At 33.8% G+C, this 13826-nt stretch overlaps 1 protein-coding gene, 1 long non-coding RNA gene and 1 other non-coding gene across 5 annotated transcripts; 1 reads left to right on the top strand and 2 right to left on the bottom strand.

Annotated features, from left to right (window-relative positions):
- The first annotated feature begins 5526 nt into the window (after positions 1-5526).
- LOC104249840 (NAC domain-containing protein 7) lies at positions 5527-10264 on the top strand. 3 transcript variants are annotated; one of them, XM_070155564.1, is made up of 5 exons: positions 5528-5778; positions 5957-6271; positions 8229-8411; positions 8608-8879; positions 9508-10264. In XM_070155564.1, exons 3-5 carry the CDS (start codon positions 8252-8254, stop codon positions 10063-10065), a joined length of 990 nt encoding a protein of 329 aa, XP_070011665.1. In that variant the 5' UTR covers positions 5528-5778; positions 5957-6271; positions 8229-8251; the 3' UTR covers positions 10066-10264. The 3 variants fall into 3 exon arrangements, with proteins under 3 accessions (XP_009804644.1, XP_070011665.1, XP_009804642.1); XM_009806342.2 differs by lacking the exon at positions 5957-6271 and having other exon boundaries at positions 5527-5778; XM_009806340.2 differs by lacking the exons at positions 5528-5778; positions 5957-6271 and adding an exon at positions 7933-8013.
- On the bottom strand, positions 9507-13618 carry LOC138876508 (uncharacterized). The gene is made up of 2 exons (XR_011401815.1): positions 11714-13618; positions 9507-9984 (listed from the first exon to the last, which is right to left on the bottom strand). It is a non-coding gene; the product is annotated as an uncharacterized lncRNA (long non-coding RNA).
- LOC138876595 (U6 spliceosomal RNA) lies at positions 10411-10514 on the bottom strand. The gene has a single exon (XR_011401940.1). It is a non-coding gene; the product is annotated as a U6 spliceosomal RNA (small nuclear RNA).
- Positions 13619-13826: the final 208 nt, after the last annotated feature.

Here is a 13826-nt window from a genome sequence, read left to right as displayed (position 1 = left end):
CACACAATGATCGTATTTGCTTCTCTTGTACCCTTGCCGCAACATAAACTCGTCAAATCGCTTGTACCATTGTCTAGAAGATTGTTTCAATCCGTACAACGATTTTTCAAGTTTGCACACCATATTTTCTTTTCCAGCAACTTTGAATCCTTCTGGCTGAGTCATGTAGATTTCCTCCTCCAAGTTTCCATGTAAAAACGCAGTTTTTACATCCATCTGAACTAGTTCCAAATCCAATTGTGCTACCAAAGCCAACATAATTCTAATGGAGGAATGTTTTACAACTGGAGAAAACACTTCATTGTAATCAATTCCCTCCTTTTGAGCATATCCTTTGGCCACCAATCTTGCTTTGTAGCGAACATCTACTTGGTTAGGAAATCCTTCCTTCTTTGCAAATACCCATTTGCACCCAATTGCTTTCTTTCCCTTCGGGAGATTGGCCAATCTCCATGTATGATTCTGATGAAGGGACTGTATTTCATCATTCATGGCAATCCTCCACTTATCTTCTTCTGAACTTTGGACAACATCTTTATAAGTGGTAGGAACATCATCAGCTACAATTGAGGTTGCACAAGCAACCGTCTCTATGAGACGAACAGGTTTCGTTATTGTTCTTTTTGTCCTGCTGGTTGCTATTGATTCAAGTTGTTGTTGAGGTTCCTGAGTTGGAATCTCCTCTACTGGCTCTCCTTCTAGAGGATAATCTTCATTTGTTTCCTCCTCTGCTTCTTGTGTAGGAAAAATAAATTTTCCCCTCAAACTCCACCTGCTTAGAAGCACCTTCATTTTGTTTGGTATCTTCTGTTACCTTATTTACCATAGCAGATTCATCAAAGGTAACATCCCTGCTGAATATTACTTTCTTTGTCATAGGACACCATAAGCGATATCCTTTGACTCCAGAAGTAATTCCCATAAAAATAGCCTTCTTTGCCCTTGGATCCAATTTTGACTCCGTCACATGATAATATGCAGTTGAGCCAAACACGTGCAAAGAGTTATAATCTATAACAGGTTTTCCATACCATTTTTCAAATGGTGTCTTGCCATCAATAGCAGCAGATGGTAGACGATTAATGAGGTGACATGCATATGTAATTGCCTCAGCCCAAAATTCTTTGCCCAAGCCAGCATTGGACAACATACACCGTACCTTCTCCAGCAAGGTCCGGTTCATACGTTCTGCCACTCCATTCTGTTGTGGTGTATGTCTAACAGTGAAGTGTCGGACGATGCCATCATTTTCACAGACCTTATTGAAATGATCATTTTTGTATTCACCTCCATTGTCTGTGCGAATACACTTGATCCTCCTGCCTGTTTGATTCTCCACCATCGTCTTCCATTTGAGAAAAATTCCCAGCACTTCATCTTTGTTTTTCATTGTATACACCCACACTCTTCGAGAAAAATCATCAACAAAGGTTACAAAATAGTGCTTCCCACCCAATGAAGGTGTTTTGGAAGGACCCCAAACATCAGAGTGTACATAATCCAAAATGCCTTTAGTATTATGGATCGCTGTACCAAATTTAACCCTTGTCTGTTTCCCTTTGACACAATGCTCACAAAACTCCAAGTTGCAAGCCTTTACTCCTTTTAACAATCCTTGATCTGATAGAGTTTTCAAGGATTTTCCTCCAGCATGTCCCAAGCGCATGTGCCATAGCTTGGTTGCTTCTGCCTCTTTGTCGTCACTGGATGTCACTGTCGCTGTCCCAATAACTGTACTGCCACGATAGCGGTACATATTATTATTCTTCCGATTAGCCTTCATTACCACTAGTGCACCGGAGCATACTCTCATCACTCCATTTTCTGCAATGATTTTGAACCCTTTTGATTCTAGGGCTCCCACAGAGATGAGATTCTTCTTCAAATCCGGTACATATCGAACATCTGTTAATGTTCTGATCATTCCATCATGGTTCCTTAATCGTATTGAACCAATGCCATATGAGGTAAGAGGGCTGTTATCCGCTGTGTGGATGACTCCATATTCTCCTTCTTGAAATTCCACAAACCAGTCCCTGTTGGGACACATATGATGGCTACAAGCCGAGTCCATCAACCATATGTCTGATGATGTTGATGACTCTGTTGTAACTAATGAGAAGTCTGAATCATCACAATCAGCTACATTTGAATCCATAATGGCCTTTCCATTATTATATTTGGCCTTATTCTTCAACTTCGGACAGTCTTTCTTCCAGTGCCCTTTTTCTCGACAAAAGGCACATTCATCTTTGCTGGGTCTGGATCTTGACTTGGATCTTCCCTTCTTTGTCCTCGTTTGATTTTGAGGACGACCCCTCACAAATAGTGCTTCTCCTTCTCCGCCCTTCTGTTTTTCTCGCTTTCTTTGTTCATAGCTGTACAAAGCCGAACAAACTTCTCTGAGAGAAACTTCGTCATTTCCATGGAGTAGAGTAGTTTCAAGGTGCTCGTACTCATCAGGAAGTGACGCCAACAACATCAAGGCCAAGTCACCATCATCATAAGTTGTATCCATATTTTGCAAATCTGTGACCAACTTATTGAAACTGGTGATATGTTCATTCATCGTGGTACCAGGAACATAGGTGAAGTGAAACAGTCTCTTCTTCATGTACAATTTATTTTGACTGTTTTTCTTCAAAAATTTATCCTCCAGTGCTTTCCATAATTTACTTGCAGAAGTTTCCTTTGTGTATGGATATTTCTGCTCTCTAGCAAGGTAGGATCGAATGGTACCGCAAGCAACACGGTTGATAATTCTCCAATCTTCTTCTCCAATAACATCTGGTTTCTTTTCTTCAATGGCCAGATCTAGCCCTTGTTGAAAAAGGACATCTAGAACCTCGCCTTGCCACATCCCAAAATGTCCGGACCCGTCAAATATTTCTACCGCAAATTTCGCATTTGACACAATTCTTGTCATAAGCGAAGATGCCAATGATGACGTATTGTTGACACTTGATGTAGATTCTTCTTGTTTATTGTCTCCCATCTTTGACACAAATATTATTTAATAGCTGACGACACAAATCAAGATTATTTCCTTTCTGGTGTGGAAGATCAGACTAAGCTGCAACCACAGAGCATACTAAGACAGAATCTTGACACAGTTACCAAGATAAATCTTTTCTGATGTGGAAGATCAGACTATGCTGCAACCACAGAGCATACTAAGACAGTACCTTGGCTCTGATACCAATTGTTGCGGAAGCCAAATGTATATAGTGTGAATAAGTCACAACTACTATACCAAAAATTATGACAGCCACCAAATAATAAATAAGACAATAAAGCAACAATAAAGGGAACACCAGAATTTACGAGGTTCGGCTAATTTTGCCTACTCCTCGGACACAACCAATATTTTATTCCACTCCAAAAATACAAGTGAAATAATACTAAAGAGAGAAGATACAAATGCCTTAAACAGATGAGAAGGCAAATGAGAGGTGTGTTTAAATCCTAAACATTAAGCCTTCTTTTATAGGGGGAAAATCCCCCCAACTTTTGTTTTCCCACCGATGTGGGACAAACATTTTGCCAATTTCAACAAATCTCCACCTTGGCAAAATTCCACATCTTCAATTTTCTCTCAATAACAAATTTTGGTTGAGTTCATGGTAAGAAACTAAAGTTAAACTCGTCAAATATAAATTCTAGATCCACCTCTTTACAAAAGTGCACTCATCCTCTTAATATCCTGGATCCGCCTCTGTCTATAACGTTCAACTCTCATTCTCGTACCCTGCCCTTTACCCCAAAATATTAAGATTTTTATTAAGTATCGATTAGTTTATCAGATTATTAAGATTTTGCCTCACTCGGCACTCTCCAAAACTCAAAAATATTTCGAATGAATTACCAGAGAAAAACATACGCAAAAGAATTGTTTTTTCTCCTTTTCATAAATTTTTTTGATTGTCAGCAATTCACTTATTTCTTCGTACTAAACACACCCTAAGGGGTCGTTTGGTATGATGGATAAGTAAAAATAATGCGGGATAAAAATTCAATACTGTCTTATTGCTTGATTGGTTAATAATTCTGGGATAAGCTATCCCTCGATTAAAAATAGTTTTGCGATAATTATACTCTCTGCCAGAGGGTGGAATAGTAATTACAAGAAAAGTTATCTCACAATAAGGTAGTAAAATTGACAATTTCCGAATTAATACAATGTACCAAACTGTTAATAAAAAATAATATCAGTATAACTAATCTCAGCATAACTTCTCTTCGAACCAAACGATCCTTAAGTACGTGGAGACTCCAAGTGGTCAAACTATTCTCTTTCTATATATTTTTTACAAAGAAAAATCAGGGAAAATTAGTAAGTAACTTTTCTGGTAAGATGTGTTTCTTCTTCCTCTTCAACCCCTTTCAATTAGGTGTGTACAAAGAAAACTGATAAACCGCATCAAACCGATAATCCGAGTCAAATTGGGGGAAAAATGTGATGTGATTAGGTTTAATTTAGTTTGGTATTGGAAACAATTTAAAAACCCGACGATAATTGATTTGGTTTGATTTTAACTGAAAAAAGTCAAACCGAAACCAAACCAATCTGATAGTACATTTATACAAATTCTAAAAATATTTTATACATATAAATATTTATTGTAATGTAATTTATAAATATTTCTTAAACGTTTTCACAGTTTTATCTTTTAACGTATTATTTCAAGTTTGAAATTAACATTCTTGAATGGTAGTAGCTCATAAATGTAGTAACTCAAACAAAGTTCAAATCAATACTAATGCCAACAAAAGAAATTCAATTCAACACTAGGAATGGCGATAGTACCGGATATGTATTTTTAGTTTTACATTGGTTTATAATGAAAATGTATAACTTAGTTTATTTTTTTCTTTAGCGGTTAATTATGTAATTAATAATACTTATTAGCTATGTTTATTTTAGCATGACCTATATCGTATTTTTAGATTATGTTAATTTTTATTATGTCTTATTAATTAACAATATTTGCTTTATGTAATTTTATTATCTTTGTTATTGAATATTTTAGAATAATGCTATGACATATCTCATAATATTGTGTTATTTTCTTGGGAAATACATTATATAGTTGTATTTTACTAGGACTTAAGAAATATTTGGAGCACAAGTTACATATTTTATGCTATGAAGACTTTACTGAAAAAAACTCTGAAACCCCTTCCCCCCCCCCCCACCCCCCCAAAAAAAATGAAAAACCTGAGAAAAAACGAGATTGAAAAATCTGACTATTGGTTTTATTTGGTTTATAGATTTAAAAATTCGATACCATTAATTTGGTTTGATAATTGAAAAATCCGAACCAACCCGACTTAGACTCCTATTTACAATTATGGAGTAAATAGTACTGTGCATATTTGATTAAATGATTATGTCACCAACAACACAATTTTATAACCTAACCAATAAGATAAACAAATACATCCTCTTTTTGGTCGGGTGTGTTGTCTTATGGTCTATGGAGTCTGCCCTTTAATGAGGCTTAGCAAATATGCCCTCAGCTTCCTGACGTTCACTCTCTCTCTCTCTTCCACTCTCTCTCTCCCTCCCTCCCTTTCCCTCTCTCTCTCTCAATCTAGCTCTTTGATCAAAGAAAACATACAAAAAGAGTGAAAGTACAATTTTTACAAAAAAAATATTTTTGTCTCAATCAAGAACTGGTGGTGGTGGAGAAAGCTGTGTGCTTCAGCCTCAGCCACCATTTTTTCCGCCTCCCAAATCTTTTTGCAATGATCTTAGCTTTCTCTTCAAGTGATAAGGTGATAGAAAATATATAGAAAGTAGTTGCTTGCTTTTATATATAGAGAAAGGAAGAAGAAAAGAAAGAAAAAAAAATGATTTATCATATATAGGACCTTTACATTCTCGTTTGCATATTTTTCAGTCATTCTTTTGAAACCCTATTGTTTCTAGCTCATCTTTTTCTTTCCTCTTCAGGAATAAAAAGGTGTTTGTTTTTCTTCCCCTTTTTCATCTGCTCTTACTTTTCTTTGGGATCTGATCATTTTATGAGGACCATAAGGTTTTATGAGAGTTAGAGTTATTCAATTCCCGAGGTGGGAATTAGTATAAGAATATAAAAAACCCCTCCAATATTGCTTTATTATATTCAAAAGTTGAAAGAGAGTGAGAGCCAGAAACAAGCATTTTTTACATATCCTTTTATAGTTACTTTGATTGATCTGGATTCTGAATAGAAGAGTTGAAAGAATCAGATCAAGGGAAGAACAACTCTAGAGGATCATTATAAAGGTTGTCTATTTATCTTCTCATTTTCTTCTTCTTTGATCACTTTTTTCATTGTCTTGTAATTGTGTCTCAAAATATTTAAAACTTCTTGTTTTCATCAAATACTTATTCACTACCTAGATCTTATTTATCCCTCCTTTTTCTCGATCTTCTTCTTTTTGCAATTTCAAATTTCTAAACAAAGTGTTATAAAAATAAAGTAGTAATGGACAAAAAATTTAGGATAGATGTGCATTTGTGCTGGGATATTTAGGTGCATGCTTTTGAATATTTAGCACTATTTTGATGCTAATAAATCTCTTATTTTGTTGCACTTCTTTGAGAATATATGTTTTTTACGTTCGTTATGGTTGAACAAAGTAAAGGTATTTTTAAAAAAAATTTGATTACACAGTATTTTACTTTATGAGTGGAGGAAACATTATACTTATTGTACTTGTTTCATTCAGGGTTCATGCCTCAGGCTAAAGCAAACTTGAGTAGTTTTAGCCACATCTATCTTCAAGTGATTAGAGCTCTCATGCTTTTATCCCCACAAAAGTTGACAAAACAAAACTCCTCGACATATATCATTTACTTTAGTGTTTATCAACATACGTGTTTTCTTACAATTTTACGTAGGAAAACTTTTTTTGCTTTGTTTTTCTTCATTTATGTTTTTTCAATTTGGATTATTACTGTCATAGATTTATGGTGATTTATAAGTATAGTTAAATTTGTTTTTACTTTTGGTATTTTTAAGGCTTGATATCCGGTGTTAAATAGGAAACTCGGTGTAGATATATTATGTGAGTATCTTTAAGTTTTCTACGGTTAATCACCATTGAATATCTTTTGTTTTTCACCTGTTACTAGCTAGTTTAAGGCAAGACTGCATATCTATATGATAAGACGATGATACTAAAAAAACCCTTAATTAAATTATCATATTATTCCAGTTTGATATAATAAAGCATACGTTAGTTTCTTTTGATTTTATAGTTTGGTCTAAAATATGTGGAAAAAGATAATTTTAGTATCCCCTTTATCCAATCATGTGTTCTCTCAGTATTTGGGTTCCTCAAATTCTCCTTCTTCTTCTGCTGCTCTTGTTTATAACTTATTCTTTTCTCTTTATGAAGTACAATAAAATACTATGCATGGAACTATTGTAACATTCGAAAATTAAACTGAAACTGTATATAAAAATTCATTCTTGAAATTTTCAAACTTAGGCTTGAACTTCTATATTCCCCCTTCCCTCTTGAAGATGCAATCTTTTGTTTCAGTTATGTATGAGCACTTCTAGGAAAATCCTTATGTATCAGCATTTGCTGTAAAATCCTACTCATTAAACGGTCTAATTGTAATTTAATCAACAATTCTCCTAGCTAAAATTGAAGAAGTAAAAACAAAATAATTAACTGCACAAAAACTTAAAAGGTACTAACTCATGAAGTATATTCCATGAATTTTTTGAAAAAATATTATCACACAAGGATGCACATTGAAACTTTAAAATGGACAATCTACTCCATAAGCTGTGGAATTTACGTAATTCTATTCTTGACTTTTCATGTCTATGTTGTTAATCTTAAAGCATGACTTTTTGCTTGAAAACTGTTATTTAATTTTCAAACAACGAAATGAATTGATGTTTGATCCCTAGTTTTGATATTTCTAGGAAATCTATCTGAATCCTAGATGTTATGTTCGTTTGTCTACTCGCTCTCAATTTCATCACTTATGGATTGAAAATATGACATGTATGTATCAATTTTTAATTTTCCATTGTCTTTTTGCCTTTGAAGACACTGTACTCTAATTTCGTTACACTTGTATTTCTTTGAAGCTTAAAATATATATGATACACACTTATAAGCTTTCCTATTAAAGTCTGAAAAGAATAAGTCAAAATCTTCACTTTAATTTGGCTTAGAGATATGTTGAAGCTAATATTGATGCGTTCACTACAATGCAGGTCTTGATTTGTGGAGGAAAGACATGAATTCGTTTACACATGTTCCTCCAGGGTTCAGATTCCACCCCACGGATGAAGAATTAGTTGATTATTACCTCAGGAAAAAGATTGCTTCAAAAAGAATCGACCTTGATGTCATTAAGGAAATTGACCTTTATAAAATCGAGCCATGGGATCTTCAAGGTAGTTACTAATTATGTTGCTTGGACTCTCCGAAAATGTCATCAGGTGCATGTCGGATCCTAAAAAGTAGTACCTTTTTGATGGATCTGATACTGGTGCGGGAGGATTTTGGAGAGTCCGGAAACATAGGTTACTAATATACATAACCCTAGACAAAAATGGTCTTGTACTTACTGTTTTTATTTGATTTTATCAGAATTGTGCAAGATAGGAACTGAGGAGCAAAGTGATTGGTACTTTTTTAGTCATAAAGACAAGAAGTATCCAACTGGAACTCGTACAAATAGAGCTACAAAAGCAGGATTTTGGAAAGCTACTGGAAGAGATAAGGCTATTTATCGTAAGCACATTTTGATTGGAATGAGAAAAACCTTGGTATTTTATAAAGGTCGAGCACCAAATGGACAAAAATCTGATTGGATAATGCATGAGTACAGACTTGAAACAAATGAGAATGGCACTACTCAGGCAAGTATTCTAAACCAAACATACTTGTTAAATCTTGATCACATGCAACGTATCTCAAAACTATCTCAATTGAAGAAATCTTTAATTATGAAGATTTTATTTCTTCCCCTTGTTACATTCCTAGACTAATTACCACTGCCTATAGAAAAAGAGGGACAGTTTTAAGTTTATTGAAGTCGAATAAAACCACTAATTTTCTTCAGTTGATGACATGAGATTATTGTAGTTAAGTTCTGATCTTGCCTTGGCTAGAATAGGTCAGTAGATTTTTTAGGCACTTAAATAGTTAAGATGCTTATAAAAATCATTCCCTTCCCAATTTTGCTCGGCGATGTCTCAAGAATCATACGAATTCTACTATTATCAAAAAGGAAATTATTATCTCTAGAGCTTAAGTTATATACATTGACCGTATAAGAATTTTTAAACTTTTAGGATAATTTAACAGGTTATAATAGTAGGTTATTAATTTAATTTTTAGGTTACCGTATCATGTTTAATATGGAGAATTACCGGTTGTTATAATCAACTGAACCCTAATAGTGTAAAAATTACTTATATTGTTAGTGCGTAGAACATAAAACTCTATATCCTAACATTATGCTTATCCATTATATTACACCTGCAGGAAGAAGGTTGGGCTGTATGTAGAGTATTCAAGAAAAAATTAGCAACAACAATGAGGAGAGAAGGAGAGCACGAGTCACTATGTTGGTATAACGATGATCAAGTTTCTAATTTCATGCCAGATTTCGAATCTCCACGTCGTTTTCCAAATCCATATTCTGCAACTGCATACCACAATCCTCAGTTTGCTTACACCAATAATATGCAGCAGCCTCCTAATGATGCATTTCTCCAACTTCCTCAATTAGAGTCACCAAAAGTACCTCAATCCTATGGAAGCAACATGAATCAAATGGTACAGTCCAACTCAATTTATAATACACATAACAACAACTATGATCATCAAGCAGTGGATCAAGTGACCGATTGGCGAGTACTCGATAAGTTTGTTGCATCTCAACTAAGTCAAGAAGATGGTTGCAGCAAAATGGAGACATCTGCTGCCTGCTGTAGCTCTCCTGCTTCTGAACAAATGAATCTGCAGCTTCAAAATGATTTTAAGAGTCAAGAAATGGCTTCAGAACTTGCCTCAAGTTCTCAAGTTGATCTCTGGAAGTAATGCTACATTATAAGTATATGCTAAATCATAGAAAATATATGATGATTGGACTTAATATACTTAATTGCCTCAGTTTCTGTACATAATAAAACTCAAATGTGATGTATTATTCGTCGACATCCTACTAAAAGTTTGTATGTTCTATATGAGCTAGGCAACAAGTATTTAAAATATTTAAAAAAATAATAATTAAAGAGGACCTCTAATACGTATATAAATTTGTTATTTTTAAGGCAAAAGTAAGCTGTCACTCTTCTGGCATTTCTGGGATGTTGGATAATGTATTTTCATTAGTGCAGCGCTCGTTATTCTACTACTTTCTTTTTTACAAAAAAAATTACGTAGTTTAATTTGGACCATTCTTGATTTGTGTGTATCATTCTTGTACACAAGTTATGCTAATATTCTTTGTATTTTTCCAATTTTATCGATGTCTCTGAAGGGGCGACATTGTTCTGCTTATGAAATTGAGTGATCTCGAGAAATCTTAGTGTGATATATTTACTTGAGCTGAGGTCTGTTAGAAACAGTATCTCTATCTTCACAAGGTAGGGGTAAGGTCTGCGTACACACTATTCTTCTTAGATTTCACTCGTGAGACCATACTTAGTATGTTATTGTTGTTATTGGATTGAAAGGTTGACAATGCTAGCTTTTCCACCATAAGCGTAAAAATTTAAATGAATATCTCCTGCTTATGGAAGCAAAGAATTTATTGGGAAAGGAGTATTATCACTTTTAATCCGCACCAGAAATTATTTACATCTAGTAGCCGAAAAAATATATAACATTTTTATATTTTGTATATAACATACGAAGTGTGTGTGTGTGTATATATATATATATATAAATTTATATATTTTTTCGGTTATTATTTTTACGGCAGCTATACTGTGTCATTTCCTCGTTGGGAAATACTAAGCTGACAATGAGAACCTCCCATTTGGTCTAATCCAAAGAAGAAATTGATCCTGATGACATTTCTAAATAACAATTCTAACTCTCTGCTCTCTCTTTAATTGCAAAAGGTTCCTATAAGCTGATCAAACTAAGTGTGTATAAAAGGCTGATTCTTTTTAGCATGAAGGTTGAAATTTATTAAACTAAATGCAAAAGGACAAAGTCGTATAAGGAATGTACTAGGTCTATACCCCTATAAATCCACTTGGGAGAAAGAAGCATAATATAATGTTCCCTCAGTTCTCTTTACATCTGATTTCTAGATTCAAACTTGAAAATCTAACAGCATAAATCTATTATCGATTTCAACTGAAAGAGAAGCGTGAGGTCTAGTGTTCGAGTCTCACTGTCACCTATTTTCAAAAAGGGGTGTATTGAAGACAAATTAAATAACTAAAAGTGTGCTATGTCAAACAATTAAACCTTTAAATGAGACAATTACATATACTTAAGGATATATATAACTGAACCTCGATATGAGAAGTTCTTAGGAAGTTCGGTAACAAAAGTATTCTGCTAGTTGTCATATGATATTTGATTCAAATAAATGCATGTAATAGGTTGCAAACTTGATCTCAATGCAAAGAATAGCATGTTAGAACATACGCAGCGGAAGCAAGTATACAAACCAGGTATCAAATACATGTGAACTAGACAACGCAATAATAACGAGATTAGAAGCACTAACCTCTTGAAGTAGTTGCACAAACCTTCCAAGCAGCAAGACTCTAGGGCTGCAGTCTTCTGCTATTTGCCTAGTAAAACCTTGGACGATTTTTCTATTGGGTGGGCAAGAACAATACAACTGAAAGGTAAGTTATTAGGTGAAACTAGTTTTCCTTTAATAGACCCGAAATTAAGCCACAATAGGGGCTCAAAAACGTGTAGGATTCTGCAAGTAGAATCCTACTCTAACTCAAAAGGATAACTTTTCTCTCAAGCTACTTTTTACCCATGTCTGTCCAGGTTTTTACTAGGTATAGCAGGGACCACATAAATAATAAGAGGCTACTAATTATAGTATTAATTCGAAATTAGCATGAATTAATTCTTACTATAATTAATTGCAATTTATTTCACTAAAAAACTACAATTGAACTCCTCAATATGAATTTCGAAAATTCATTAACACTTATTTTAACTCCCCATGTTAAGATTTGAAATACCAGTTAATTAAATTAAATCACTGAAAATTTAATTCAATTGACTAATTAAATCCTTTATAATTCCGCTTAAACTATTTCATGTGACGGATACAAAATTCACCGGCCGGGTTTTCACATGAAAACTTATAAGCTTACATAAAGGGGTATCATCAAACCCAAAATCGAGTCATGGATTCTATCAACTAATTATTATTCACAAATATTATTCGTTATTGTCCAATCTATTAGGCATATACTAACTCTAAATAGAGTCGTACCTTTTGATAAATCAAAACAATAAACATATTACATTGATCAAAATAATTATATCAAGATCAGGAGTATAAGCTCATTTAATGAATTAGAGAAAATGTTTTATATATTCAGTACAAAAACATCTTTTCTCTACTTGATCCGTTCAATATAGATTGAGTATACTAGCACAAGAAGTTGGAATAAAACTACTCCCATAATCAAGACAAATTATACGATAATCTTGTGCTACAATCATTAAGATATTTTGTCTAACAATATCTTTGATTGTGAACATAGTTTATTAATTATGAGAACCAACAATTTGATCTTCTGTGCATGAGCTAAGACTCCATACGCTAAATTGTCTACTACATAACTAAAAGGACACACATGTAACAAATGACCTATTTAAAATAGTACTTTATTAAATTGAATAAATTAAATAAACAAATATTCCATAAAGAATAAAATATAATATTATATCTAAACCGCATGGTTAATAGTATATCCCAACATAGCCTTCAGTAAATGCATGGTGATTCACGTTAATAAGGAGTAAATTCTTCCTATAAATTATGAGTAACTTATAAGGTTCTTCAAAATATCCAGTTTTCTCATAATTAAACTGATAAAAGCCAGCTTGCTTGTCTAACCAAAATCATAAAGAAAGTTTATAACTCTAACTCTGCAAGCATAATAAAAACTAAAAGGGTAGCCCGGTACACTAAGCTCCCGCTATGCGCGGGTTTCGGGAAGAGCCGGACCACAGGGTATATCGTACGTAGTCTTACCTTGCATTTCTGCACAAGGCTGTTTCCACGGCTCGAACCCGTGACCTCCTGGTCAAATGACAGCAACTTTACCAGTTACGCCTACGCTCCCCTTCAATCGTAATAAAAACTAAACGGATAAATAAAATAAATAAAAAACTAAGCTAAAGTCTGAAGACTAAAAATATTCCCTAAGAAACCTTGGATAACCCTCAATATTAGCAGTAATGACCAAACTTGAAGTCTACTTCAGACGCATTAAACTAAAACCACTCAAACTTTCTTTGGTCAGTTTGTCCTACCTTGAAGTTCAAATATACTAGCATAATAAAAGTTTAATCAAAGAAAATGAAACTAACAAAATTATATTTAAAACATGAATTCCCAGTAATTAATTAAGTTATTGCTTCAAGTTTCATAATTCAGCTCACCTTTCTCTTTGATTTGAAGCCATTGCTGCCAAGCTAGAAGCTCTATGCATATAATAGCAAGCTATTCAGAAAAAAATATGGCTTCCTAGGTTAAGGTAGATGTAGAACAGTAAAAGAGTTTGTATTCTAAAATATTAAGGTGGAAGAAGGTGGACAGGCAGAATTGTAGAATTTTGGTGTGTAGAATTCAAATATCAGTT

Source organism: Nicotiana sylvestris, chromosome 8 (genome assembly GCF_000393655.2).
Source record: "Nicotiana sylvestris chromosome 8, ASM39365v2, whole genome shotgun sequence".
In the NCBI taxonomy this organism is placed as follows: domain Eukaryota; kingdom Viridiplantae; phylum Streptophyta; class Magnoliopsida; order Solanales; family Solanaceae; genus Nicotiana; species Nicotiana sylvestris.
Note: the sequence above shows the minus strand (reverse complement) of the source record. Positions and strands in the feature narration are given on the sequence as shown.